The sequence below is a fragment of the Lepus europaeus genome, chromosome 7, assembly GCF_033115175.1.
Source record: "Lepus europaeus isolate LE1 chromosome 7, mLepTim1.pri, whole genome shotgun sequence".
Taxonomy (NCBI): domain Eukaryota; kingdom Metazoa; phylum Chordata; class Mammalia; order Lagomorpha; family Leporidae; genus Lepus; species Lepus europaeus.
Window position 1 is genome coordinate 111,064,634 of NC_084833.1, and position 24,785 is coordinate 111,089,418.

General features: G+C 44.4%; 2 protein-coding genes and 1 non-coding gene across 3 annotated transcripts in view; all 3 read right to left on the reverse strand.

The window, feature by feature from the left end:
• Positions 1-214: 214 nt before the first annotated feature.
• Positions 215-4,556, reverse strand: HSPA8 (heat shock protein family A (Hsp70) member 8). The gene is made up of 9 exons (XM_062197225.1): positions 4,449-4,556; positions 3,496-3,705; positions 3,115-3,320; positions 2,726-2,878; positions 2,092-2,647; positions 1,676-1,878; positions 1,258-1,456; positions 923-1,155; positions 215-638 (listed from the first exon to the last, which is right to left on the reverse strand). Exons 2-9 carry the CDS (start codon positions 3,698-3,700, stop codon positions 453-455), a joined length of 1,941 nt encoding a protein of 646 aa, XP_062053209.1. The 5' UTR covers positions 3,701-3,705; positions 4,449-4,556; the 3' UTR covers positions 215-452.
• LOC133764904 (small nucleolar RNA SNORD14) lies at positions 1,535-1,620 on the reverse strand. Its single transcript, XR_009866473.1, has one exon. It is a non-coding gene; the product is annotated as a small nucleolar RNA SNORD14 (small nucleolar RNA).
• Positions 4,557-10,187: 5,631 nt separating the features above from the next.
• Positions 10,188-24,785, reverse strand: part of CLMP (CXADR like membrane protein) — a 112,422-nt gene continuing 97,824 nt past the window's right edge. The window contains exons 4-7 of the mRNA XM_062197226.1: positions 24,582-24,749; positions 24,070-24,192; positions 16,260-16,401; positions 10,188-15,722 (exon numbers count right to left, since the gene is read on the reverse strand). Coding sequence (XP_062053210.1) covers positions 15,422-15,722; positions 16,260-16,401; positions 24,070-24,192; positions 24,582-24,749 — 734 coding nt within the window. The 3' untranslated portion in view covers positions 10,188-15,421. The remainder of the gene's footprint in view (positions 15,723-16,259; positions 16,402-24,069; positions 24,193-24,581; positions 24,750-24,785) is intronic.

Here is a 24,785-nt window from a genome sequence, read left to right on the forward strand (position 1 = left end):
CACAACTGACTTGCTCTGTGTACCTTACTACCCTGCCTTAACTACTCCAGCCACCATAGGGGAATGCCACACAAATTCAAAGAGCCTCAACACAGGGCTTAGTGAGGAACTGCCTTAGTTGCCACCTTAGCAAAAGCCACTTCACAGGCTCATAGGTGCTGAACAGGCAGCTGCTTACACCTGACCTGCTATTTAAAGAGTCAAGACAACTATATGGTGCCAATGTTAAATACAGGTTTATTTAAGACATTGCATTTTCCACTTAAGATACAGTGCTTATAAAGTGCAATGTTATTTCTTTTCCCTGTGCACATGTTCCATATTCAAGTATTGAGAATGCCCAGTAATTACTATAGCAGCTGAACTTTAAGACTGCCACAGAATTTGCTACGAATTTGGGTCCTTCCATCTTTTACTGTGTGGAACAATGCTGCATCTACAATGGGACTGGCTTAATCAACCTCTTCAATGGTGGGCCCTGAGGAAGCACCACCAGATGGAGGAGCTCCCCCACCAGGGAAGCCCCCAGGCATGCCTCCTGGCATGCCCCCTGCACTCTGGTACAGCTTGGTGATGATTGGATTGCAGACTTTCTCCAGCTCTTTCTGCTGATGTTCAAATTCTTCCTTTTCTGCAGTCTGTGAAGAGAAAATGAATGGTTATCAGAATAAGCTTTTGAGAATCTGCAGTAAGGTTTCTTAGAACACAGAACCTCACTGTCACACTAAAATAAAACCCTAGCTATTCTGTGGCATTTAGGTCACTCAGACATCCAAGGAAGGTAACTGCCAACACTGCTGAGTTCTGGTGGAAACCGCGAATGTTTTGGACCATTCATCATTGTGACCCTATCTTTTCATAAACCTAGTCCAAGCTTTTTCAGATTCTACATGCCCCTCCAACCATTCGGCACATTACTGACCTGGTTCTTATCCAGCCAGTTGATGATTTCGTTGCATTTGTCAAGAATCTTCTGTTTATCCTCATCATTGATCTTGCCTTGAAGTTTTTCATCTTCAACAGTTGCCTTCATGTTGAATGCATAGGATTCAAGTGAATTCTTGGAAGACACCTTGTCCCTCTGCTTCTCATCTTCAGCCTTATACTTCTCAGCTTCCTGGACCATACGTTCAATGTCTTCCTTGCTCAAACGGCCTGTGAATTGGAAAATCTTTTTAGTAATAGTTTTCAAATTATCTGTGTTAGCATGCCATCTCCTAACCCCTCCCTAGCAATGTAAGCAATCCTTGTCCTTACCCTTGTCATTAGTAATGGTGATCTTGTTCTCTTTTCCTGTACTCTTATCCACAGCAGATACATTAAGAATGCCATTGGCATCAATGTCAAATGTGACTTCGATCTGAGGAACACCACGGGGTGCAGGAGGTATGCCTGTGAGTTCAAACTTGCCGAGCAGATTGTTATCCTTGGTCATGGCACGCTCACCTTCATAAACCTTTGTGAATACACAAATTGCAAGATTTGAGGTTTCTGTCCTAGTTCTAATTCTCTAAGACTAACTAGGCAAGACTCAACGCTCAGACATCCAAGGAAGGAACTTGCCAACATAGGAATTCTGGTGGAAACTACGAATGGTTTTGGAATCCATCATCACAGCGCAAACTTTCCCAGTTTTACGACCTCGGTAAACCAAGCCAACATTAAATAGACATACCTGAATGAGCACGCCAGGCTGGTTGTCGGAGTAGGTGGTGAAGGTCTGTGTCTGCTTGGTAGGGATGGTAGTATTGCGCTTGATGAGGACAGTCATGACTCCACCAGCAGTTTCAATCCCAAGTGATAGAGGAGTGACATCCAACAGCAACAGATCTTGAACATTCTCAGATTTGTCTCCAGACAGGATGGCTGCCTGGACAGCTGGTGAAAGGAAAATTCAGTTAAAAAAAACCATAAAAACTTCTATCATTTCCACAACCAATCTGACTCGCTCAGACATCCAAGGAAGGTTTGCCATCATTAGCTAAGCTTTTGGTGGAAACTACGAATGGTTAAGGATCACTCATCATAGCGGTCAACTTGGTCCACTAAGTGGCTGCTTACCAGGTTAAATGGTTAAAAATGATTTATTACCTGCACCATAGGCAACAGCCTCATCAGGGTTGATGCTCTTATTCAGTTCTTTTCCATTGAAGAAGTCTTGAAGCAGCTTCTGAATCTTTGGAATTCTAGTAGAACCCCCCACCAGGACAATATCATGGATCTGAGACTTGTCTAACTTGGCATCTCGAAGGGCTTTCTCAACAGGGTCCAGGGTGCCACGGAAAAGGTCAGCATTCAACTCTTCAAATCGAGCACGGGTGATGGAGGTATAGAAGTCGATTCCCTCATAGAGAGAATCTATCTCAATGCTCGCCTGGGTGCTGGAAGAGAGGGTACGTTTAGCTCGCTCACAAGCAGTGCGGAGACGCCTGACAGCTCTCTTGTTCTCACTGATGTCCTTCTTGTGCTTGCGCTTGAACTCGGCAATAAAATGGTTGACCATTCGGTTGTCAAAGTCTTCTCCACCTAAGTGGGTGTCTCCAGCTGTGGATTTGACCTCAAAAATTCCATCTTCAATTGTGAGGATGGACACATCAAAAGTGCCACCTCCCAAGTCAAAAATCAGCACATTTCTCTCAGCCCCAACCTGCAATTAAAAAGGCATGTAAGCATCTGATGGCTCTCATCACCCAAAGCTTTCATTTCCATCACAAATGTTACATACCTTTTTGTCCAAGCCATAAGCAATAGCAGCGGCAGTTGGCTCATTGATAATTCTCAGTACATTGAGACCAGCAATGGTTCCAGCATCTTTGGTTGCTTGACGCTGAGAGTCATTGAAATAAGCTGGCACTGTGACCACAGCATTGGTAACAGTCTAGGAATGAAAGTTAAATGAATCCTAAATTACTATACTCAACCATAAAATGCTCTTTAATGCCCATGTTCAAATCTACTTGGGACATAAACCCCAAATCCCAGAAAGTTATTGGAAACCACTAGCCATCAACAGTACAACTACTATATACTTCTTGGTCAGTTTAGAAATCTCAAAAATACTTGTTGTATTTTTAGCCAATGCACTCAGCCTGTAGTTCTCAGCATTACCCTTACCTTCCCCAAGTATGCTTCTGCAATTTCCTTCATCTTCGTCAGAACCATTGATGACACCTCCTCTGGGTAGAAACTTTTCGTCTCTCCCTTGTACTCTACTTGCACCTTGGGCCTGCCGGCGTCATTCACCACCATGAAGGGCCAATGTTTCATGTCGGATTGAACGACAGCATCATCAAACCTGCGTCCGATCAATCGCTTGGCATCTGTAAGAGTAATGAGCACAATGCCCAATTTCAGTAGTTTTCACAACTCCAATAAAAACCTAAGCCCATGATTAACTGCAACTTAACGGTAATAATTGCTCTAAGAGCTTCCTTGTGCCAGCATCCCAAGTATCCTACTGCCTACCCACGCGGCAAGTCAATTAAAATGGCTCACCAAAAACCGTGTTGGTGGGGTTCATCGCAACTTGATTCTTTGCAGCATCACCGATCAGTCGTTCGGTGTCAGTAAAGGCGACATAGCTTGGGGTGGTTCGGTTGCCCTGATCATTGGCAATTATCTCCACTTTCCCGTGCTGGAAGACACCCACGCACGAGTAGGTGGTGCCAAGATCAATGCCGACTGCGGGTCCCTTAGACATGATTGCTGTAGAAGGAAAGAAAAATACATCTGCTCTACATAGCGTACTCAGCTATAAATATTCACCCCTGTCCTTAAAGCCCGAAATCCGGTTACAGCGACGGCCAGGGGCCTGGCTCAGCACGCTAGCACCGCTGGGGCGGAAGTCGGCACGCGGGAGGGCCTCGCAGCCCCGCTGCAGTTCGGGTTGCCGTGCCAACCGCAGCACAGCCCGCCCCGGGCCCCAGAAGCCGTCTGCCCCGAGGGTCCGCGGCGCACGTGCTCACCCCGAGCAGACCCCCGGGTCACCTCGGCCAGAACCCCGCGCACCCGGGCCCTCCTCGGCCTTTCAATGAAAAAAATCCCCAACTACTCCAATGCAGCCCCGTCTTGGGCGCACGCCAGGAGCGGCTTCCTCCTCTAAGACCCTGGATTAAGCAAAGAGGCAGAAAGGGCCGGCTCCATTTGCCAAGCCCCGTAGGCCGAAAACGGATGTGGCGGACCCCCCCCACTCCGGCCACGCGGTCGCGGAGGGGCCCTGGCGGGAACGGGACCCCGTGTTGCCCTCCCGGCCGCCCCGGCGGCTACCAGCCAGGGCCGCGCCGCCTCAGAGAAGGCGGCTTCAGCCGGCATTCAGCCTGCCGCACACTCCCTCGCTCAGGCGCCCCGAAAGCCCGGGCTCGCAGGCGCCTCCCTCAGCTTCCGCCCGGTGCGCTCGGAGGCCCCCCCCACCCCGCTACCACCAAGCGCTCAAAGGACAAAGACCTTACCTTGCGCGAAGGCCCGGCTCGGCTCAGAAGAAATAGTACGTTCCGCCGGAAAGGTGCCACCGACTCCAATGAGACCGGTTTCCGCCCGCCACCCTGCCTCTTATACCCTGTCTCAGAACCTTCCAGAAGGGGCCCGCCCCTGCCGGCTGCCTATCACGGCAGCCTCAGCCAATGGCGCCCCGCAACCTCTGCAAGCCCCAATGAGAAGCCAGCTCCAATCCTTGGGCCCCGCCCCCTCCCGCCCTCACCCCACCCCATCCCGCGATGACGCACCACCGCAGCGTTCTGGAACTTTCAGGCTCGCCCCCGCTCTCCGAGCGGCCCCGGGGAAAGCGAGGGTGGGGCCGACAAAGCCCGCGCGCGGGAGTCCTCAGTCACCCCGGTCGGGGGGGAAGGGAAGAACCGCATCTACGCATGCGCCTCCTGTCGGCGCGGGCGGGAGGGGCCGGAAGGAGGAGAAGGAAGAGGGGCGGGCAAATTTAGAACGAGCCAATGACAGCAGCGCAAGCCGCGCTGTTCGCCGGCTCGGAACCGGGAGAGGATGAGGGTAGGACCTGAAGGGAGGGGTCCAGGAGCCGAAGCCCGGGAAGAGAAGACGGAAGTGGAGCGAGGACAAAATGGCCGCGAAGGTTGTTTCTCCCCTCCCCCACCCAAGTATTCCTCCACCCTCAGTGCGATATGCAAGATGGTCCTCTAGGCCGGCTTAGGTTCCGCGGATCCACGTTTCGGAGCAGCGATTCTTTAGGCTAGGCCTGACCGCGAGAGGTTGCGGCCGACGATCCGGCCTGGGGGGGGGGGGGAAGGCCGGCGCTTCGTGGAAGAACTTGATCGGGGCACCCTGGTTTGGAGTTGGAGGGAGTTGGTCGTACACTGCCGGTCTCGCCTCCGCTTTTGCGCTGGCTGGGACGGGTTGCTCTAGCAGGTGCTCAAAAACCTCACGCCACTGCGGCAGCGGTTGGCCGGCAGCCCCCGGAGAGGGGGTTTGAGGGGCCCGGCTTCTCAGAGACCCCAGAACCAGGACCCTGGGTTGGGGCTGATAGGCGGCCACACGTGTTTCTCTCTGAGCCTAGACCCCGGCGCCTCTCCCTTCCTCTTGCCGAGAACTGACTCGGCTTTCTGATTCATCCCCACCCCCACGTGCCCCAGCCCTACAGCTCAGCTATTGTGGAAGAAAACTAAATAAGAAGAAGCCCCCCCCCCCCCCAGCCCCTGGAAACCGGCAGGCGTTAGGAAATCCTAGGTTCTGGCAGTCCTGAGACTTAGCTTTGGATTTTTCTTTTTTTTTAATTTGAGCGTTTTTCAGAAACGAAGTAGTATCTTGTCTATCTTGATTTTTGTCAAAAATGAAACGGCAGCCGCCCTGAAAACGTGACTAAGCCAGTGCAGGAAACAGTGGTGCCTAGACTTGTACATGGTGGTGCACGGCGGCAGCCATTTGAGGCCTTGGCATTTTAAGAGCCCGTCTCAGTTCCTTGGGTGCTTGCCAGGTGACCTTTCAAACAAGCCCGGCAGCTTTTATTCCTATTTAGTAGAGACGCGGGTGCGGCTGGGTGGGGAGATATTTTTAAGGCTCCCCTCGCAGAATTTTCAGTAGCAGGCCTGAAATGAGGTTTGCAGACAGCGTGCATTAGGCTGTGAGAAGAGCTGAGGACGCCTTGTCCTTGTCAGAGCCAGTGACTCCCGGACACAGGCCGGCTTCAGTGTGATTAAAGAGTTTTTTCTTATCTGCCTTTTCGGGGAGTGTGAGCCTGGCATCCGATGGAGGTACTTGTTTAGCGTCTCCCCACCTCCCTAGAAGTTAATTTTAGACAGTGCTTTGACCATGTGCAAAGTGCTCGCCGGTTATTTCATTTATCATCAAACCAATGTGTTACTAACCCCTGAATTAGGAGAAAAATGAGGTTCAGAGGTGTTACTTGTGGGAAGGTTAACAACTGGCTGAGCTAGAGCAGGATCTTTGGTCTTTTTTATTGGTTACACGGTTACACTACAGTGTAATGTCTGTGCTAGAAACACACTGAAGTCGAGTCCAAAAGGAGGAAGATGTGTGCCGTGGGACACTGCTTTCAGTTTCGTTTGGGATCTGCAGTCGTTCTTTTCACACTCAAGTGCTGGAAGTCTCAGTTTAAAAAGTACAGTTTCTGAACAGCTTCCTGCATTTTGTGTATTTTGTTTGCCTTTGAACAATGTATAGCATTTTAATTTTTTTTTTTAAGATTTATTTATCTGAAAGAGAGTGCTTCCATCTGCTGGTTCACTTACCAAATGGTTGCAAAGACCAACCTGAGCCAGGAACCAGGAGCTTCAGGTGCAGGGGCCCAAACACTCAGGCCATCTTCTACTGCTTTCTCAGGCCATAGCAGAGAGCTGGATCACAGTGGAGCAGCCGGGACTTGAACCAGGGCCCATGTGGGATGCCAGCACTGGAGGCACCGGCTTTACTGGCTACGCCACAGCATTGACCCAACTAAATTTTAATTTTAGATCTTGAATGAATGTGCTGTTTGAAACTTTGTATATTGAAAGAGGTGGAGAACAGTTCTCATTCATATTTTGAGTCTTAAATACATAAGCTGTGAATCATTCGATGTAATAAGAACAAAGTCCAAGTCTTAGAACACATTTTGGGAGTGACCAGAAACAGGTTACTTGTTCTGCATTAATCACTGCTCTTGGGTGGATGCCAATCCCAGTTCTTTTTTTCCACTGGTTCAATAACTAAAATGCAGGCCAGTGTTGTGGCATAGCGGGTAAAGCCAACACCTGTGAGGCTGGCATCCCATAAACTCCCTGCTAACGGCCTGGGAAAAACAGCAGAAGATGGCCCAAGTGCTTGGACCCCTGCAACCCATGTGGGAGACCTGGAGGAAACTCCTGGCTTCGGATCAGCCCAGCTCCAACTGTTGCAGCCATTTGGGGAGTAAACCAGCAGGTGGAAGATATCGCTTCCTGCCTCTACCTCTCTGTAACTCTGCCTTAAGTCTTTAAAAAAATTAAATGAAAGTTCAGGTGCAAGGGACTGCAGTAGAGTCTGGAACCTAAGGCTTCTGACTGGGGAGTAGGGTAGTGATTAACATTTTTTTGTGTGCCTACCACATGCCTTGCTAGCACTGTTTTTAAGTGCCTTGCATATATTTAATTCTCACTACAGATCTAAGAGGCAGCAACTATTGTGATCCTCATTTTGCAGATGAGAAGATGTAATAAGATGAATGGTTAAACGATGAAGCCAAGCCACAAAGTCAGATGGTGCAATCTGGAGTTCACACCCAGTCTGGCTACAGAGTCCTCATAAAACTACTTTCTGCTGTCTAAAATACTGTGGCAGGGCTGCTATAGCATTAGTAGGTTAAGCTTCTGCTGGCCTGCAGCACCAACATCCCATATGGGCACAGGGTTGAGTCCCAGTTAACTCCACTTCCAATCCAGCTCTCTGCAAATGGCCTGGGAAAGCAGTGGAAGATGGCCCAAGTGCTTGGGCCCCTGAACCCATGTGGTAGACCAGGAAGAAGCTCCTGGTTCCTGGCCTTGGATGCGCCCAGCTCTGGCTGTCTCCACCATTTGGGTAGAACTATTTCTCTGTCTGTCTCTGTCTCTCTCTCTCTGAAACTCTGCCTCTCAAATAAATATTTTTTTAAAGAAAAGATTAGGCGCTGGCGCTGTGGCACAGTAGGTTAATCCCCCACCTGCACTGCCAGCATCCCACATGGTTGCCGGTTCTAGTCCTGGCTGCCCCTCTTCCAACCCAGCTCTCTGCTATGGCCTGGGAAAGCAGTTAGAAGATGGCCCAAGTGCTTGGGCCCCTGCACCCACATGGGAGACAGGGAAGATGCACCTGGCTCCTGGCTTAGGATCAGCTCAGCTCTAGCCATTATGGTCATCTGAGGAGTGAACCAATGGAAGGAAGACCTTTCTTTTCTCTCTCCCTCTCACTGTAAGTCTACCTCTCAAATAAATAAGTAAAATCTTAAAAAAAAAAAAAAAAAAAAAAAAAAAACACCACCATGGCAAAATGGTAAAGTCACATTAAACTGAAGATTGGATTGTCCAGTTAGGGGAACGAACTTGGGCTCCCTTTCCCTCTCAAATAAATGGAAAATGCAAGTCAAGTGCTTAGCAGGTTATCCTGTACAATAAAACAGCAATGACAAGGACTCCACTCGCAGTAGCTAGTCTAAGCATGAGGGTGCTCTGAAGCATAATGTGATGAGAGGCGAGGCACCGGGGAAGAGGTGTTGGGCTGTTCTCCAATAGCGACAGTTTGTACCTGGATTATCTGATAGTCTTTAATTCTATCAGACTGGAGTTTGCCTTTGCAATTCCTCTTTAGTATTAAGGATCCATTTTCATTTATTTTTATTATGAGAAGCATGGTGGGATGGAAAGAACATGGACTTTATTTGGAGTCAGATCTGAATTAGAATTCAAACCATTTCTATGCCAAAGAGATAGTTTCTTTTTTTCCTTTTTGAAAGTAAAACTTTGGAAAGTGTTAGAGAGGAAGTTGTTCTGTTCACTGGTTCACTCTCCAGATGGCTGCAACAGCTGGCGCAGGGCCAGGCAGAAGCTAGGAGCCAGGAGGTTCATTTGGGTCTCCCAAGTAAGTCATCTTTGGCTGCTCTTCCCAAGCCATTAGGACAGAGCTTGATCTGAAGCAGAGCAGCTGGGACTCTATGAGACTCCTACCAGTGCCCATATTTGGTGCCGGCATCGTAGGCAGTGCATTTATTCACTATGCCACCATGCTTGCCCCCTAGTTCTCTTTGTAAAACTACCCTCAGGCTTGTTGTAGGAATAAGTGAAATAACTTGCAAAACAGTGCTTTGCCTGTCCTGTTGGTCCCCCTTCCCTTATTCCCAAGGCTTCTTAAATCTAAGTATCAAAGGACTCAAAGTCTTCTATTGAATTCCCAGAGACCCTAAAGTTAAGAACTTTGTTTGGTCTTTTAACTTTCAGAGCTGTTCTGATAAGGAAGATAAGATTAGGAGAAATAGACTGTGTGTTCAGTTTGCATTGTGGATGTGAAAGCAGATGAGAAATTGAATTCTAAATAAGTCCTTTTTGGGATAGCTACTGGATGGAGTCACCAACTTCTCCAGTGTTCTGGGAGAAGGGGAAGCAAGCCTTAAAATGGTGAGGCCAGAGCAAGAAAGAACAAGCTAATGGTTGTTTTGTTTGTTTGTTTGTTTTTATTGTATCGTTACTGGTTATTGAGATAATGTTGGAGTACTGTCAATTGAAGAAACTTCTAAATAGATTATTTAAATTGGCATAATTCATTAGGCAACATGTAAATGCATAATTAGTAAATGCATAATTAATCAACCTAAAGTAGACAGCCCTTTGTCTTTTTTCTTTCCAAAAGTTAAAAGTTTAGGGTTTAATTGGGTAATTTGTATTAAAATTATGTGGTATACGTTACTAAATGACATTTTAGAAAATTATTCAACATCAAAGAATGGTGAATTTATACAGTAGTTCCTTCAAAACCTCAGGTATTAAAAACAACCTTTGTTGGACCCAACAACATTGTTTAAAGATGCAGTTTATGCCCTGATTACCCAAAGACTTGAGTGTACTTATTGCATTTCATAAGGGAAATTTGAAACCAGAATGACTCACGCTGTTATTAATATTTTGACTTTCTAAATGCAGCCAGGTATAAGTTATTGCTATTGGATAACAGCATACAAGTAAGCCCAATATCTTTTCTTTTTTTTTTTTTTAAAGATTTATTTATTTATTTATTTGAAAAGAAAGAGGGAGAGACAGAAAACCATCCACTGGTTCACTCCACAAATGGGAGTAACAGCCAGAGCTGGGCTGGTCTGAAGCCAGGAGCCAGGAGCTTCTTCTGGGTCCCATTTGTGGGTGCAGGGGCCCAAGGACTTGGGTCATCTTCCACTGGTTTCCCAGGCACATTAGTGGGAGTCTGAATTGGAAATGGAGCAGCCAGGACTTGAACCAGCAACCATATGGGATGCCAGCACCAGCTTTAGCCACTAGGCCACAACGCCAGCCCCTAACCCCAATACCTTTTTTCCCCAATGTTGCCCTCTAACCAGACCTAACCAGTGCTTTATAACATACTCATGCCTAGTGTTATTGATAATGAAGTCCTTGTCATTGTTATTTTATTGTGCAGGACAACATGTTAAGAACTTGACTTGTATTATCTGTTTAGTCCACAGGAAAAGAAAGGGAGCACTCCCAGCATTGGTTCATTCCCCAAATGTCTGCAAGGGAAGGGGACAGAGTTCAAAACTAGGAGCCAAGAACCCAATGCACATATCCCATCCCTTGAGCTTTTTAAGACATCTTGTTGAGCCCCTGTACTGTGGAGAGGATGTGCTGTATAAGTTGGAGTCTTCATATTTTTATTAATTGAATTATTAGTGCCACTTAGAAGTAGCAAACTGGATTTCCTTTATATCTTTATATAGAAATAATCCATATATTTCTTTTATATCTTATTTTTCCATCCAGGAAAGGTAATAAAAACAAGATATAAAAAACTAAAGGGAGTGTAAAGTCAGTCCAAAATAATTGTAAGCATAATAACTTTAAACTGTGAGGTCCCTGAAGTGTTTGAGTTCTTTAAAACATTTTTGATAAATTGATCTGCCTTTAACATCTTTGGAGAATCAACTGTGCCTATTACTTTGGAGTTTTAGTGCAGCTGATCTTTTTGTCTCAGAAGGCTGACAGATTTCTTAACCTTTATGTTTTCAAAATATTCTGCTTAACATTCAACAGAGATTATATGTATCATATAACCTAAGCTTATCATTACTTTATCATAAAAACTTCACTGGCAATTTTAAAGTTGGAATGTTACCCTAAAATAATTTGGATTTAACTGTGTGAGTGAGCTAAGTGTGTCCCAGGTATGGTGAAAAGCATTAAGGCAAGGAAGAAAGCAAGGAGAAAGGAAAACTCATGGTTTGGGGTAAAGGTTTGAGAATTTCAGGAATGAAAATAGTGACTAATCAGAATCTGCAGCTCTGATGGAATAGGCTGACACAGTGGCTGGGTTTAAATCCTGGCTGTGCTACTGACTCAACCTTTCTTGACCCTTAGTTTTCTCATTTGTAAAAAGAGAACACAAATACCTCCTTATGGAGTTAACGTGAGTATGAGATTGAGACAAGCTATTAGTGTACTTAGTATGAGTGGCACGTGGTAATGGCTCAGTAACTTATGATTACTATTATTACTGCTCTTCTATTATGATAAACCTCTGAAGTGTTTTTCAGGTATATTTGAATCTTTTAGTGTGGATTTCTCTTTCTGGATTTTTTGAATTTTTTAGTGTGTGCATCTCTGTTGGTACTTGACCTTTTTGCAAAAAACTTGCTGTATCATCACTTAACCATCGCCTGTATTACTTAGCATTTTACCTTCTGAGAAAAAAGTATGTGGCATGTTTGTGACTGAAATCAATACATAATAGATCGTATTCAGTCTGAGTCCTTCTGTTCTGTAGGCAGCAAGTTGATAAATTTCCAGGGTGGATTATATGAACTTCAGCCTCGCCTACAGTATCATCTTATTTATTTTTTCTTAAATTGCTGATACAGATGCATCTATAATAAATAGTTGGTTTTTGTGATGCTTAAACACAGTCCCAATTACAAAGCAGTTTAGAAGTTGAAATATAAACAGTTGAACACCAGAAACGAAGCAAAATTGTATATGTCGTTTTGAAATTGTGTTTATACAATATAGGAACAATGTCTTTAACCTCTTTATTTTACAGATTTGTTTGGTGAATGTATTTTATTGAAATGGTTACTTTCTAAACATCTATGCCATTCTGTCTACTTCTTTTTCCTACATTGTGTTAGAATTTTACTTGCAGAGTAAATGGAATGTGGTGGAACCAGTATGGCTCTAACTTTATTGTAAGCCCAGAGCCTGTATTCTCTAAACTCAGATGTCTGACTTGAGAAGTGCAGTATCATTGCTAAGACTTCAGCACCTTACCTCTCAGAATCTTCAGTTCCTTAGAATTTTCCAGGCTCTTAGTGTAATCTGTTTTAGGTATTTGTTGTAGGTTTCCACTGTCAATAGATTTCCAAAATAATTTGGATATTCAACTGGTATTTTAGTCTTCTGATTAATATATTCAAACTAAATCTCTGTTTCATGCACGATTTATTCCTGCTTTCAAAGGCTTAGGCAGGCCACTTTAGGTTCAAAGGTTCTAACACAAGAGCAAATTACTAGTGATGATATAGCTGCAGCCTCCATAGTGTACTTGTTTGGCTCAGGTACTCTAGAAATGAGAATTCTCAGAATTATAAAGCAGGAGAGATATGTTGCCTGGATACCACACTACCAGAAGAATAAAAATCTAGCCAGAATAAGGGGTTTTATCTCTTACAATGAGTTAGTGTTAGAAGCATTCCAAATATGCCAGTACTCTTGAACTGGTAACAGACGTTCTTTATGTTACTTCCTCAGTGTCTCATTTCCCACCATTTTTAGAGAACATAAAACTCAGGTTAAAATGTTCGCCCAAAGATAAATTCCTCAGGACTTTAGAAGGAGGTGGACTTGTACATTGTGAGGACTCTGTTGTGAGAGTTAAATGTAGGAATGAAAAACCAAAGAAATGGGGCAGAATCCCAGGTCAGCCTTTTTCCTTTAAGCATCTGATGATTTCTCTTTGGGAAACAATGCTTTCATCACCATATCCAGTATTACTTTTCTTTCCTTTAGCCCTTTAGATAAGAAATACTCTGTTCTACCAGTGGTGATCAGTTGACACTTGTGCTGGGTTCCTTGATGGGCAATTTCAGGTTCAACGTTTGTGCTTTGTGTCTTAGTAGTCAAATCCATTAAAAAGGGATGACGAGGCTGGCTCTGTGGCATAGCAGATAAAGCCACTGCCTGCGGTGCCTGCATCCCATATGGATGCTGGTTCAAGTCCCAGCTGCTCCACTTCCAATCCTGCTCCCTGCTAATGCTCCTGGGAAAGCAGCAGAGGATGGCCCAAGTCCTTGGGCTCCTGCACCCACGTGGGAAACCCAGAAGAAATTCCTGGCTTCAGACCAGCTTAGCTCTGGACGTTGCAGCCATTTGGGGAGTGAACCAGAAGATGAAAGCTTGCTCTCTTTCTCTCTCTCTTCTCTATAACACTGCCTTTCAATTAAATAAAATGGATCTTAAAAAAAAAAAAAAAAAAAAAAAAGGGAAGACACTGTATTGGAGACAGCTGCTTTCTCAGACACCTTTCTATTCCTGTGCATCCACTTCCAATAGTTATCCTGGTGAGTCCTTTCTGCCAATTCTAGACTTTATTATTTTAAATATTTTATTTATTTGAAAGGCAGAGTGACAGAGAAAGAGAGCTCGATCTTCCATCTGCTGGTTCACTCCCCAGATAGCTGCAACAGCCAGGGCAGGGCCAGGCTGAAGCCAGGAGCCCAGAATTCTATCTGGGTCTCCTGTGTGGGAAACAGGGGCCCAAGTACTTCTGCCATCTTCTGCTGCCTTTCTAGGCACATTAGCAGGTAGCTGGATTGGAATAGAAGCAGCAAGACTCTTTAACAAGTGCTCAAAGCATTGCAGGTGGAAGCTTAATGCACTGTGCCTCAATGCCTATCCCTCTTTCTGCCAATTCTTTGCTAAATGCCAACAGCTAAGATGTTAATAGGCATTCACCCTACCTTCTAACATTAGTTACTTTCATCATCTCTTCCCTAATTGTTAGTTCCCTTTCTTTTCAGCTCAGAGCTGCATTTCCTTAGAGGCTAAGGCTGGGACAACACTGAATTTCCCTGCTTCAGTCTCCCAAGAGGAAATGATATTAGCATATACTTGCAATGTCATTAGGAAACATTAGCAGCTTCTGATCTTTTTGAAATTTTAAGACTTAGGATCATTAAAAAGTCCCAGGTTCACATCCTTCTGAAGTGAAAAAAATGGAGGAAGCTACATGTATGGTGCAATACTAAACTTCCTTATCTCTACCTAACATATTCAGAAGAAACTGATCAAATCTTTTTCTCTAGTTAGTCTTGAAATTCTGGTTTCACATGTTCTCAGAAGTAAGAAATTATAGTGGTATATCAGGTGTCTTTCAGCCTTCCTAGATCTCTTTTTATCTAGAAGACTTGTTTCTAAGGACATGATTAAATGATGTAGTGAAATTTTTCTTTCTCTTGAGATATCCAGCAGAGAAGCCCTCAGGGCATCTGATTTGAGGAAAAAATCCACAATTGTTCCAACGTATATTTCTGGTGTTTGTCAGCAATTCCCTGTGATGGAAAGCTTTTCATTGTCACTTGTCACATCCTGGACTCCCTTTTCGATGTAATTTAGGTTTCAGTGTAACTAGGGAGATGAGCAGCAGATAGAGTAGAAGAAAGTCAATCTCCATCTCCCACTGTTTAAACTCCTTGAAACCTTAGGACAAATGCAGGCAAGTCGATAGAAGAGGTGTGTTTCCTTTGTGGAATTCTTAGAGGTGGTTAGCCCAGTACATGGTGAAGATAGGTGTGATATAAGGCTGTGGGTTCTGCTTGAGTATCTGAGTAATTAACGGTAATCCAGTAGATTTTATAAATGCATAGAAAACTTACAAACAATATCCCAATTCTTTTGGACAGTGGTGAATCAAAGCATTGATAGAAAATATCCCTGGTGAGAAGTTTTGGTGTGTTTACCTCACCTATACATCATGGGTCCTGGTCAAAAATAAACAAATTTGGACATCTGTTTTCCCCCACTGTGGTCAAAAGGCATAATGAGTGCCTTTGTGGAGATGATCAACTTGCATCCTTTTGGTTCTCTGGTGTCACTTAAGGGAAGTACTCATCTCAGTCTGTTCCACACAATGCTCACTGCTACTTAAATGACCTCTTATCTGGTTCAAAGGGGTTATGTGGCTGGTGACTGAGCTCCAATGACTAGTAGAGTCCTAAGACCTGAATCTAGAAAAGCCTGGGAGTCAAGTCGACTTTAATTTAGACAGTTTGGAAGGCTCTGCTCTGGCTGGGGATCATGCTCGTTGCAGTTTCTGCTTTGGTCAGAGTAGCATGGTGGACTTTCTTTGGTTCAGAACTTTTTGTGTCTGGCCCCACTAGACCATATGCCTGGGTGACCAGTCCTGGCTGGGGTGCTGCATCAGTTGACAGTGTCCGCTGGCTGCGTGAGGCACTGTTTGCAGTGGAGCGAGTAGAGGAAGAACCAGAGCGTGAGCTCCGAGAGCCTGAGGAAGAGGAGCTGGGTTTCACAAGGCGGGCTTTGGGGGCTTCAGCATCTTCTCTGGAGAGAAAACACAGCAAAGACAAACTTTATTACTGGCAGGACTGTCATGCCTTCTACTATGGTTGCTTCATCTGAGATTTCCTAATCAATCCTTCAACCTGTAAACTTCAAATAATACCATTGGAAGGCAGCCACGTAGGTCAATAGGCACTTCATCATTTCTTAAAGTTTAATGCTTGGCTTAGGTAAATGTATATTCTGTTAACCCAGAGTCTACTCTGTTACACTGGGAAGATTCATATCATCTCACCTTGAGAAAGTCTTAAGGCCTGTCGTTTGTATTCCCCTTATGAATGGAAGTAAACCAGAAGTAATGGGAAGCTGAACTTTTAAGACTATTGTAGATTGTTTTTTACAGTGAAGTCTAGGGGGAAACCAGACCATCTGTCCCTAGACTAGATCATCCTGCCTTACAGAGTGATCGTTTAACAGATTCATGGTTAGGAAGAAACTGGGGACACTATGTTGACAGGTTATTATGGAGCTGGCCTCAGAAAAGAAGCCCAGTAGAAGTGGGGATTTGGGGTTGCTTACCGAATTTCATTAGGTCTTTCTTCTTCCTCATATCTCTTTTTATCTTTCCTTCGGATTAGCAGCCACACCAAGAGGAAAATGAGCAGAGCTCCAGCTACTATGCCTGTCACTGCTCCTGCAACCATACCGATGCTTTGTACATCTATTTTCTCAGAAGCAAGAGCACAAAAAAAAAAGAACATAAGCCAGGAAATTCAGGAACTCAAACAACAACAACAACATAAGCACTGAACAGGATGCATATTTCTAGGGCTCTGTGTTCCAAGTAGGACCATGGTATATTCATGTGACTGTCTTGATATTTTTGCAGTTGCACTAACTGAATCACAGATTTTATCAGCAGTTGGTCCAGATTTTAGTGAATAAGCCTGAATTGATTCAGATGATAAAACTGGGGCTGGGAGACTATATCTATTTATCTATCTATAATATGTATAGTGTGTGTATATATATATATACACATATATATACACACACATACAGCCCATATATTCAAAGACTATATTTATCTATAATATGTATAGTGTGTGTGTGTGTGTATATATATATATATATATATATACAAAGATTGTTGTATATTAAAAGATTGTTGACCTTGATAGGATAATGTTTGGGCAGGTTATGTATATATGTATGTGTGTGTGTATAGTATAGTACAATATATATGTGTATAGTATATATAGGCAGATACACATGTGTTGTATAATGTGTGTGTGTGTGTGTGAGTATAGATTTGTCAACCTTCATAGGATAATGTCTGGGCAGATCTCTTGTCTGCAAGCATCTTTCTCTAACTTTCTCTTTCTCCCACCAATAAAATAAAAGGAATATAACAAGCAATGTTAGATGCCGTGTGGGATTTAACGGTAGGTCCTAGAAATTCAGAGGTCAAAGTAAATGTGATTTGCACATCAGTTAAACTGATGAGTAACTAGATCATGGTGAGATAGCCCTTATGTTGTTTCAGGCACCAAATATTTATTGTCTACCATGTACCAGGCACATTCCAAGGCATAGGCAAGGTTCCGGCTTTTGTTGCATTTACATTCCAGAATGGGGGGAAACAGATAATAAACAAATAAATAAAGATAATTTCAGATAATGGATAAATTCTGTGAAGGCAGAAATTGGATGGGTGATATTTTAGAGGATGAATAGAGGGCTGCTGTTTAAATTTAGGTGATCTGAATTCTGAAGCAGTGACATTTGGAGCATAAATGATGTAAGACTGTGTTATGATCAAGGAACAGAGCATTCCGGGCAGAAGGAGTAGTGGGTGATGAATATGAGAGTCTGTAGCACAGTGAGCAAGGAGAGTGCTGGGAGAAGAGGTCCTACTCATGGAAACAGGAAGGGAGCAGCTCACACCATGCCTCATAGGAGCAATGGAACAGTAACATGATCCACATTACATTTGAGAAAGCATATCATGGCGACTCTAAGGGAAAGTGGATTGTGGAGAGGTAAGGAGAGAAGCAGGGATACTGGATAGGATACTTTTTGTAGCACAGGCTAGAGATGACAGTGGATTAGGCTGGGTAGAAGTGATGTATGTCAAAACAGGTAGATGGATATTGCCTATATTTTAAAAATATTTTTGGGGCTGGTACTGTGGCACAGCAAGTTAAAGCCCTGGCCTGAAGCGCCAGCATCCCATATGGGTGCCGGTTCTAGTCCTGGCTGTTCCTTTTCTGATCCAGCCCCCTGCTATGGCCTGGGAAAGAAGTAGAAGATGGCCCAAATCCTTGGGCCCCTGCACCCATGTGGGAGACCCGGAAGAAGTCCTGGATCCTGGCTTTGGATTGGTGCAGCTCCAGTCATTGCTGCCATCTGAGGAGTGAACTAGCGGATGGAAGACCTTTCTCTCTGTCTCTACCTCTCTAACTCTGTCTGTCAAATAAATAAGATAATAATAAAATATTTTCAACAGACTTGGGTGTTTATTCTTGTCCTACTATTTTTATAAAAACTAAAGGACCTCAGAACCAGCACTGTGGCGTTGTGGGTAAAGCCACCACCTGCAGTGCCAACATCCCACATGGGCGCTGGTTCAAGACCCAGCAGCTGCTCCACTTCCAATCCAGCTCCCTGCTATGGCCTGGGAAAGCAGTTAAAGATGACCCAAGTTCTTGGGCCTGTGCACCCACATGGGAGACCCAGAAGAGGCTCCTGGCTTTAGATCAGCCCAGCTCCAGCTGTTGCGGCCATTTGGGGAATGAACCAGCGGATGGAAGACCTCTCTCTCTCTCTCTCTCTCTCTCTCTCTCTGCTTCTGCCTCTCTGTAACTCTGCCCTTCAAATAAATAAATAAAAATTTTAAAAAAATGACCTATAACATAAAAATTGATTTTTTTTTTTTTAAGGAAATAAGACTTTGAGGGGCTGGCGTTGTGGCATAGCATGTTAAACCACCACCTGTGATGCTGGCATCCCATATGGGTGTTGGTTAGAGTCCTGGTCCCCTTTGACTCCATCTCCCTGTTAGTTTGCTTGGGAAAGTAGTGGAAGATGGCCCAAGTGCTTGGGTGCCTACTTTCATGTGGGAGACCGAAGGAAGCTCCAGGCTCCTGGCTGTGGCCTGGCACAGCTGTGGCCAATGTGGCCACTGGGGAGTGAACCAGCAGATGGAAGATCTCTTTCTTCCTTTCAAATAAAATAATTTTTTAAAGATTTATTGATTTATTTGGAAGTCAGAGTTACACAAAGAGAGAAGGAGAGGCAGAGAGAGAGAGGGGTTCTCATCCAATGGTTCACTCCCCAACTGGCCACAACGACCAGAGCTGTGCTGATATGAAGCCAGGAGCTGCCTTCACCAGGTTTCCCATGTGATGCAGGGGCCCAAGCACTTGAGCCATCTTTCACTGCTTTCCCAGGCCATAGCAGAGAGCTGGATCGGAAGTGGAACAGCTGGGACTCTAACCGGCACCAATATTGGATGCTGGTGCCACAGGTGGCAGCTTTACCCACTACGCCATACATAATTTTTAAAAAGACTGATGCTGGGCCAGCACTGTGGCATAGCAGGTAAAGCCGCCACCTGTGGTGCCGGCATATCATATGGGCTCCGGTTCAAGACCCGGCTGCTTCACTTCCAATCCAGCTCTGTGCTATGGCCTGGGAAAGCAGTAAAAGATGGCCCAAGTGCTTGGGCCCCTGCACCCATGTGGGAGACCTGGAAGAAGCTCCTGGCTTCAGATTGGCACAGCTCCGGCCGTTGCAGCCAATTGGGGAGTGAACCAGTGGATGGAAGACCTCTCTCTCTGCCTCTCCTCTCTCTGTGTAAGTCTGAGTTTCAAATAAATAAAATAAATCTTAAAAAAAAAAAGGCTGATGCTGTTTGCACAGGTATATTTACTTTTGAAAATTTATTGAGATGTGAACTTGAGGATTTACGTATTTTTCTCTGTTTTACTGCATTGTATTTATCCTCCCCAAAATGTATAGATTAAACTAAATTGCACTACCAGTTTATACTCCAGTCAGAAATATGAAAGCACCTGTTTCCAACAACCTGTGTAATCCTTAGTACCACGGTTTTTATCTTTACCAAGCTGATAGATTAAAGTGGTGGGGCTTTTTTTGTCCTCTGTGAAGAAAAAAATTCTGGAAGTTGAAAACAGACCAAAAAAAAGTTCATTGGTTGGCAGTTTTCAGCTCTGTAAAGGCAACTGGTAAATCTCTGTCCAGTAGAGGTGGAAGTAGTCAATGTTCCAGTTAAACAGATGACTCCAGAAAGTACAGTCTGTGATGTGGCTTTGTAGGACATTAACCAGTTTGATGTCTAAGCTAGCAATCTTTTTCATATGTTTGTTAAATTTTTTCTATTTACCTAACTTCTTAAATGTACTTTGGACCAGTTTTTATATCTTATTTACTCCCTAAGTAATGGATTAAATAAAATCTTTAATCTGTTGAAGTCAATATTTTACTTTTTTGAAAATTATACTTCAACAACAGCCTGTGCCTATTTTGGTTTAGCTGTTTTCTCACTTAAAAGAGTTCATTATCATGTATTTATTTATATACATGGATTACTAGACTATGTACTCTAGTGGTTTTATAAATATCCACAGATTATTTACTACCTCCCCCCTTCAAGAGGTAGAGCTTCATTTTCCTGCTTCACAGAGTGGTCTGGACTTAGTATACAGTTCCAATGAATAGAATATTAAAGTAATGGCATGTCAAACCTCAGGTTTTATCACAAAGCACTGCAGTTCTTTTTCAGGTCTTGAGTTTCTTAGATCTCTGATCGTGCTTAGATCCTCTTGCTCTCAGATCACTTACTTTGTAGAAGCCAGCTGCTTTGTCACAAACCTTATGTAGAGGCCCATGTGGTGAACCGAGGCCCCCACCCACAGCCAGGTGAGTAAGCCATCTTAGATCATGCAGCACCAGGCAAGCTTGCAATGACTGCCGCACTAGTTATCTTGCTGTCAGCGTCTCCTGAGGAGACAGTAAACAAGACTTCCTAGCTAAGCCATTCCCAACTTTCTGACCCACAGAAATTAAGATATAATAAAGACCAGTTTAAGCCACTAAATTTTGGAGTACTTGGTTACACAGGAATAGATATTAGAGGGGCTGACACTACAGGCATCCCATATGGGCACCGGTTCAAGTCCTTGCTGCTCCACTTCTGATCCAGCTTCCTGCTAATGTGCCTACAAAAGCAGTGAAAAATGGCCCAAGTGCTTAGGCCCCTGCACTGATGTAGGAGACTCAGATGAAGCTCCTGGCTCCTGGCTTTTGATTAGCCCAGCTTCAGCGTGAGCCAATGGATGGAAGATTCATTTTCTCTCTCTCTGTAACTCATGCCTTTCAAATAGATAAATAAATCTTAAAATATATGTATATTAAAAAAACATTGGGCCGGGCGCCGTGGCTCAATAGGCTAATCCTCTTCCTCGTGTCGCTGGCACACTGGGTTCTAGTCCCGGTCTGGGTCCCGGATTCTGTCCCAGTTGCCCCTCTTCCAGGCCAGCTCTTTGCTGTGGCCCGGGAGTGCAGTGGAGGATGGCCCAAGTGCTTGGGCCCTGCACCCGCATGGGAGACCAGGAGAAGCACTTGGCTCCTGCCTTCGGATCAGCACGGTATGCTGACCGCAGCGCGCCAGCCGCAGCAGCCATTGGAGGGTGAACCAACGGCAAAAGGAAGACCTTTCTCTCTGTCTCTCTCACTGTCCACTCTGCCTGTCAAAAAAAAAAAAAATGATACTGAAACATAATAAATATATACATTTGTTATTTAAAGATTTATTTACTTGAAAGATATATATATATATATCTTTATATATATATATACTATATAGTATTTATCTTGTGCTTTAAATAGAGAGATCTCCCATACACTGGTTCACTCCCCAAATGACTGCAGCACCAGGGCTGGGCCAGCTGAAGCCAGGAGCCTGGAATTCCATCCAGGTCCCCCATATGGGTGCAGGAGCTCAAGAACCTAAGCCATTTTCCACTGCTTTCCTGGGCCCATTAGCAGAGAGCTGGATCAGCTGAAGCAGCCAGGACTCGAACTGGCACCCATATGGGATATTGGTGTTGCAGACAGCTTTACCTGCTGTGCCACAAAGCCACTCCTATTTTTGTCTTTAAAATTTATTTATTGGTAGACAGAAATGAGAGAGTTCTCTTCTACTGGTTTACTCTTCAAATGCCTGTCAGCCTGGGCTGTGCTGAGGTTGAAGCTGGGAGTTGGGAACTCACCCTGGTCTCATGAGTGGCAGATACCCAATGACCTGAGCCATCACTGCTCCCTCCTAGGGGCTGTGTTAGCTCAAACAAACCAGGAGTTAGAGGTGGGTATTGAACCAAAGTGCTTGATGTGGTACACAGGCATTTTAATCACTAGGCCAAATACCTACCCTTACCTTTATCTTTTAATTTGGTTTATCATGTTTTTTTTTTTTTCTTTTTTTTAAGATTTATTTATCTGAAAGGCAAAGTGACAGGGAGAGAGAGATTTTCTATCCACTGGATGATTCCCCAAATGGCCACAACAAGCAGAGCTGGGCTAGGCTGAAGCCAGGAACCCAGAGCTCCATCTGGTCTCACACATGGGTGGCAGGGGCTCAAACACTTGGACTACGTTCTGCTTTCCTAGAAGCAGGAAGCTGCAGTTAGCAAGGAGCTGACTCAAAAGCACACCAGCCAGGACTTGAACCAGCACTATTTGGGATGCCAGCATCACAAGCAGCAGGTTGATCTGCTACACCACAATGCCAGCCCCTGTCCTGTCTTTTTTCAAGATTCAAACTCTAGATTATGAACCTGGAGTACATTTATTTATACTAAATAATTTGTTGCAGTAACTAATTACTAACACTGCTAGCATGGCTTGAGGACATGGAGTTTGGTTCTAATGTGTAAAGTTATCAAATTGAATTATAAAAATAGTAGCACTAGCTGATGTTGTTGGATGTTCACTATTTGTCAGCCACCATTCCCAAGCAGTGGTACGTAAATCTGCTAATTTACTTAGTCTGCACAACTCTATGAGATAGATACTATCTTCATGTTACATAGATGGGAAACATGGAAAGGTTAAGAAACAGGAGTGTGCCCAGGGAAGTATATAGTTAATGGTAGCTGAGATTGAAATCCAGGCAATTGCTTGACTCCAAAGCTAATGCTCTTAATCACCTTGCTGCTGTCTCTCATCTGTAACTTGGAACATATCTCATTCTGGATTATAACACATAAACATGCACACATACTTGTTCACTGACAAACACTGTGGAAGGGAGGAATGTATCTACTTGCCTAGGATGATCAGTGGCATAACAGAGTTACAGAGAGAAGGAGAGACAGAGAGAAAGGTCTTCCATCCACTGGTTCTCTCCCCAAATGGCCGCAAACAGCTGGAACTGGGCTGATCTGAAACCAGGAGGGGCCCGGAGCATCTTCTGGGTCTCCCACGTGGGTATAGGGGTCCAAGCACTGGGGCCATTTTGTACTGCTTTCCCAGGTCATAGCAGAGAGCTGGATCAGAAGAAGAGCAGCTGGGACATGAACTGATGCCCAATGGAATGCTGACATCACAGGTGGAGGCCCAGCCTGCCATGCCACAGCACCGGCCAGTTTATGATTGATGTTTATTTGATCCCCTCCTGGATATAGTAAATTTCTTTAGGGGGCTGGTTAATTCACACATTTGCAACTATTGAGTCAGAAACAGTGTTGAGGGGTCTGCACTGTAGCATAGTGGGTAAAGCTGCCACCTGAAATACCAGCATCTTATATGGGCACTGGTTCATGTTTCAGCTGCTCCACTTCCCATCCAGCTCCCTGCTAATGGCCTGGGAAAAGCAGCAGAATATGGCCCAAGTGCCTGGGCCCCTTCCACCCATGTAGCAGACCTGGATGAAACTCCTGGCTCCTGGCTTTGTCCTGACCCAGTGCTGGTTGTTGTAACCATCTGGAGAGTGAACCAGAGTATGAAAGATCTCTCTCTCTAACTCTGACTTTCAAATAAGTAAAAAAAAAAAAAAAAAAAAAAAAAAACCGTTGTTGAAAGGTCCTTGCAACTACTGTGTTTTTTTAAGATTCATTTATTTGAAAGAGTTACACAGAGGAGAGGCGGGGGGTGGGGGGCAGGTCTTCCATCAGATGGTTCACTCACTCCCCAGTTGGCTGCAACAGCCAGAGCTGAGCTGATCTGAAACCAGGAGCTTATTTTGAAGACATCGATAACATTCTAGAAATACAGACTGCCTTTGACTTTATGTGACCTTAGTCATGATCGAAATGTCTGACATGAACTATAATGCAAAGCAAAAACAGCTCTTTGGGATACTTACACTGCACAGTCACTCGAACCACACAACTTTCCTTCCCAGCCTCATTGCCTGCTGTGCACTGGTAGAGTCCAGAAGAGGACATTGTGAGATTCTGCAGCAGGACTCGTCCAGGGTTGTTGTAATCTACACAAACAGCAAGAGTGACGTTAAATCTCCCTTCTGATGGCATCTATACTTATTGCTTACTCTATTGCATCTTGACCTCAGATTCTTATGAAATCTGGTAAGAATGAAATGACAGATCCTTTTTTGGAACATGGGAAGAAGGGTAAGTATTCTAACTTGTGGTTCATCCTGCTGCTGAAGATATGAAAAGTAAAAGGATACTAAAGACAATAAGATATAATGAACTTATACAGTGTCTTTGTCATTTTCACATGCCATTTGAGGAAAGAAGAGAGATTTTCTTAGTTAATGGATGAAAAATTGGAGTTCAAGAGGTTCAGCAGATTTAGAATTCCTGGACAGAGTAATATTTTGTTGGCTCAGTAGATGGTAGGAAGATGACTTACCAATTCTAGATTTGGGAGGCAGATGTTCATCCTCTCCCTCTTTCTCCCGGATTCGTTGCCAGTAATATACAATGGGCTTTGTGCCAGAGGATGACTCGCACTGTAGAGTCAGGTCACTTCCTTCTGTCAGCGCTCCTTCCAGTTCACACTTGGGCTTAGACGGTCTCACTGGTTAAAAAAGAAAGAAAAAGTGTAATGATTCAC

What these genes read in the sequence shown, in the direction of transcription:
- HSPA8 (XM_062197225.1), bottom strand. Translation starts at nt 3,700, where the DNA reads ATGTCTAAGGGACCCGCAGTCGGCATTGATCTTGGCACCACCTACTCG. An exon ending in CCCCACCAACACGGTTTTTG is followed by an intron (nt 3,321 to 3,495) that starts GTGAGCCATTTT and finishes TTACTCTTACAG; the next exon opens with ATGCCAAGCGATTGATCGGA. An exon ending in CACCATTACTAATGACAAGG is followed by an intron (nt 1,156 to 1,257) that starts GTAAGGACAAGG and finishes TCCAATTCACAG; the next exon opens with GCCGTTTGAGCAAGGAAGAC.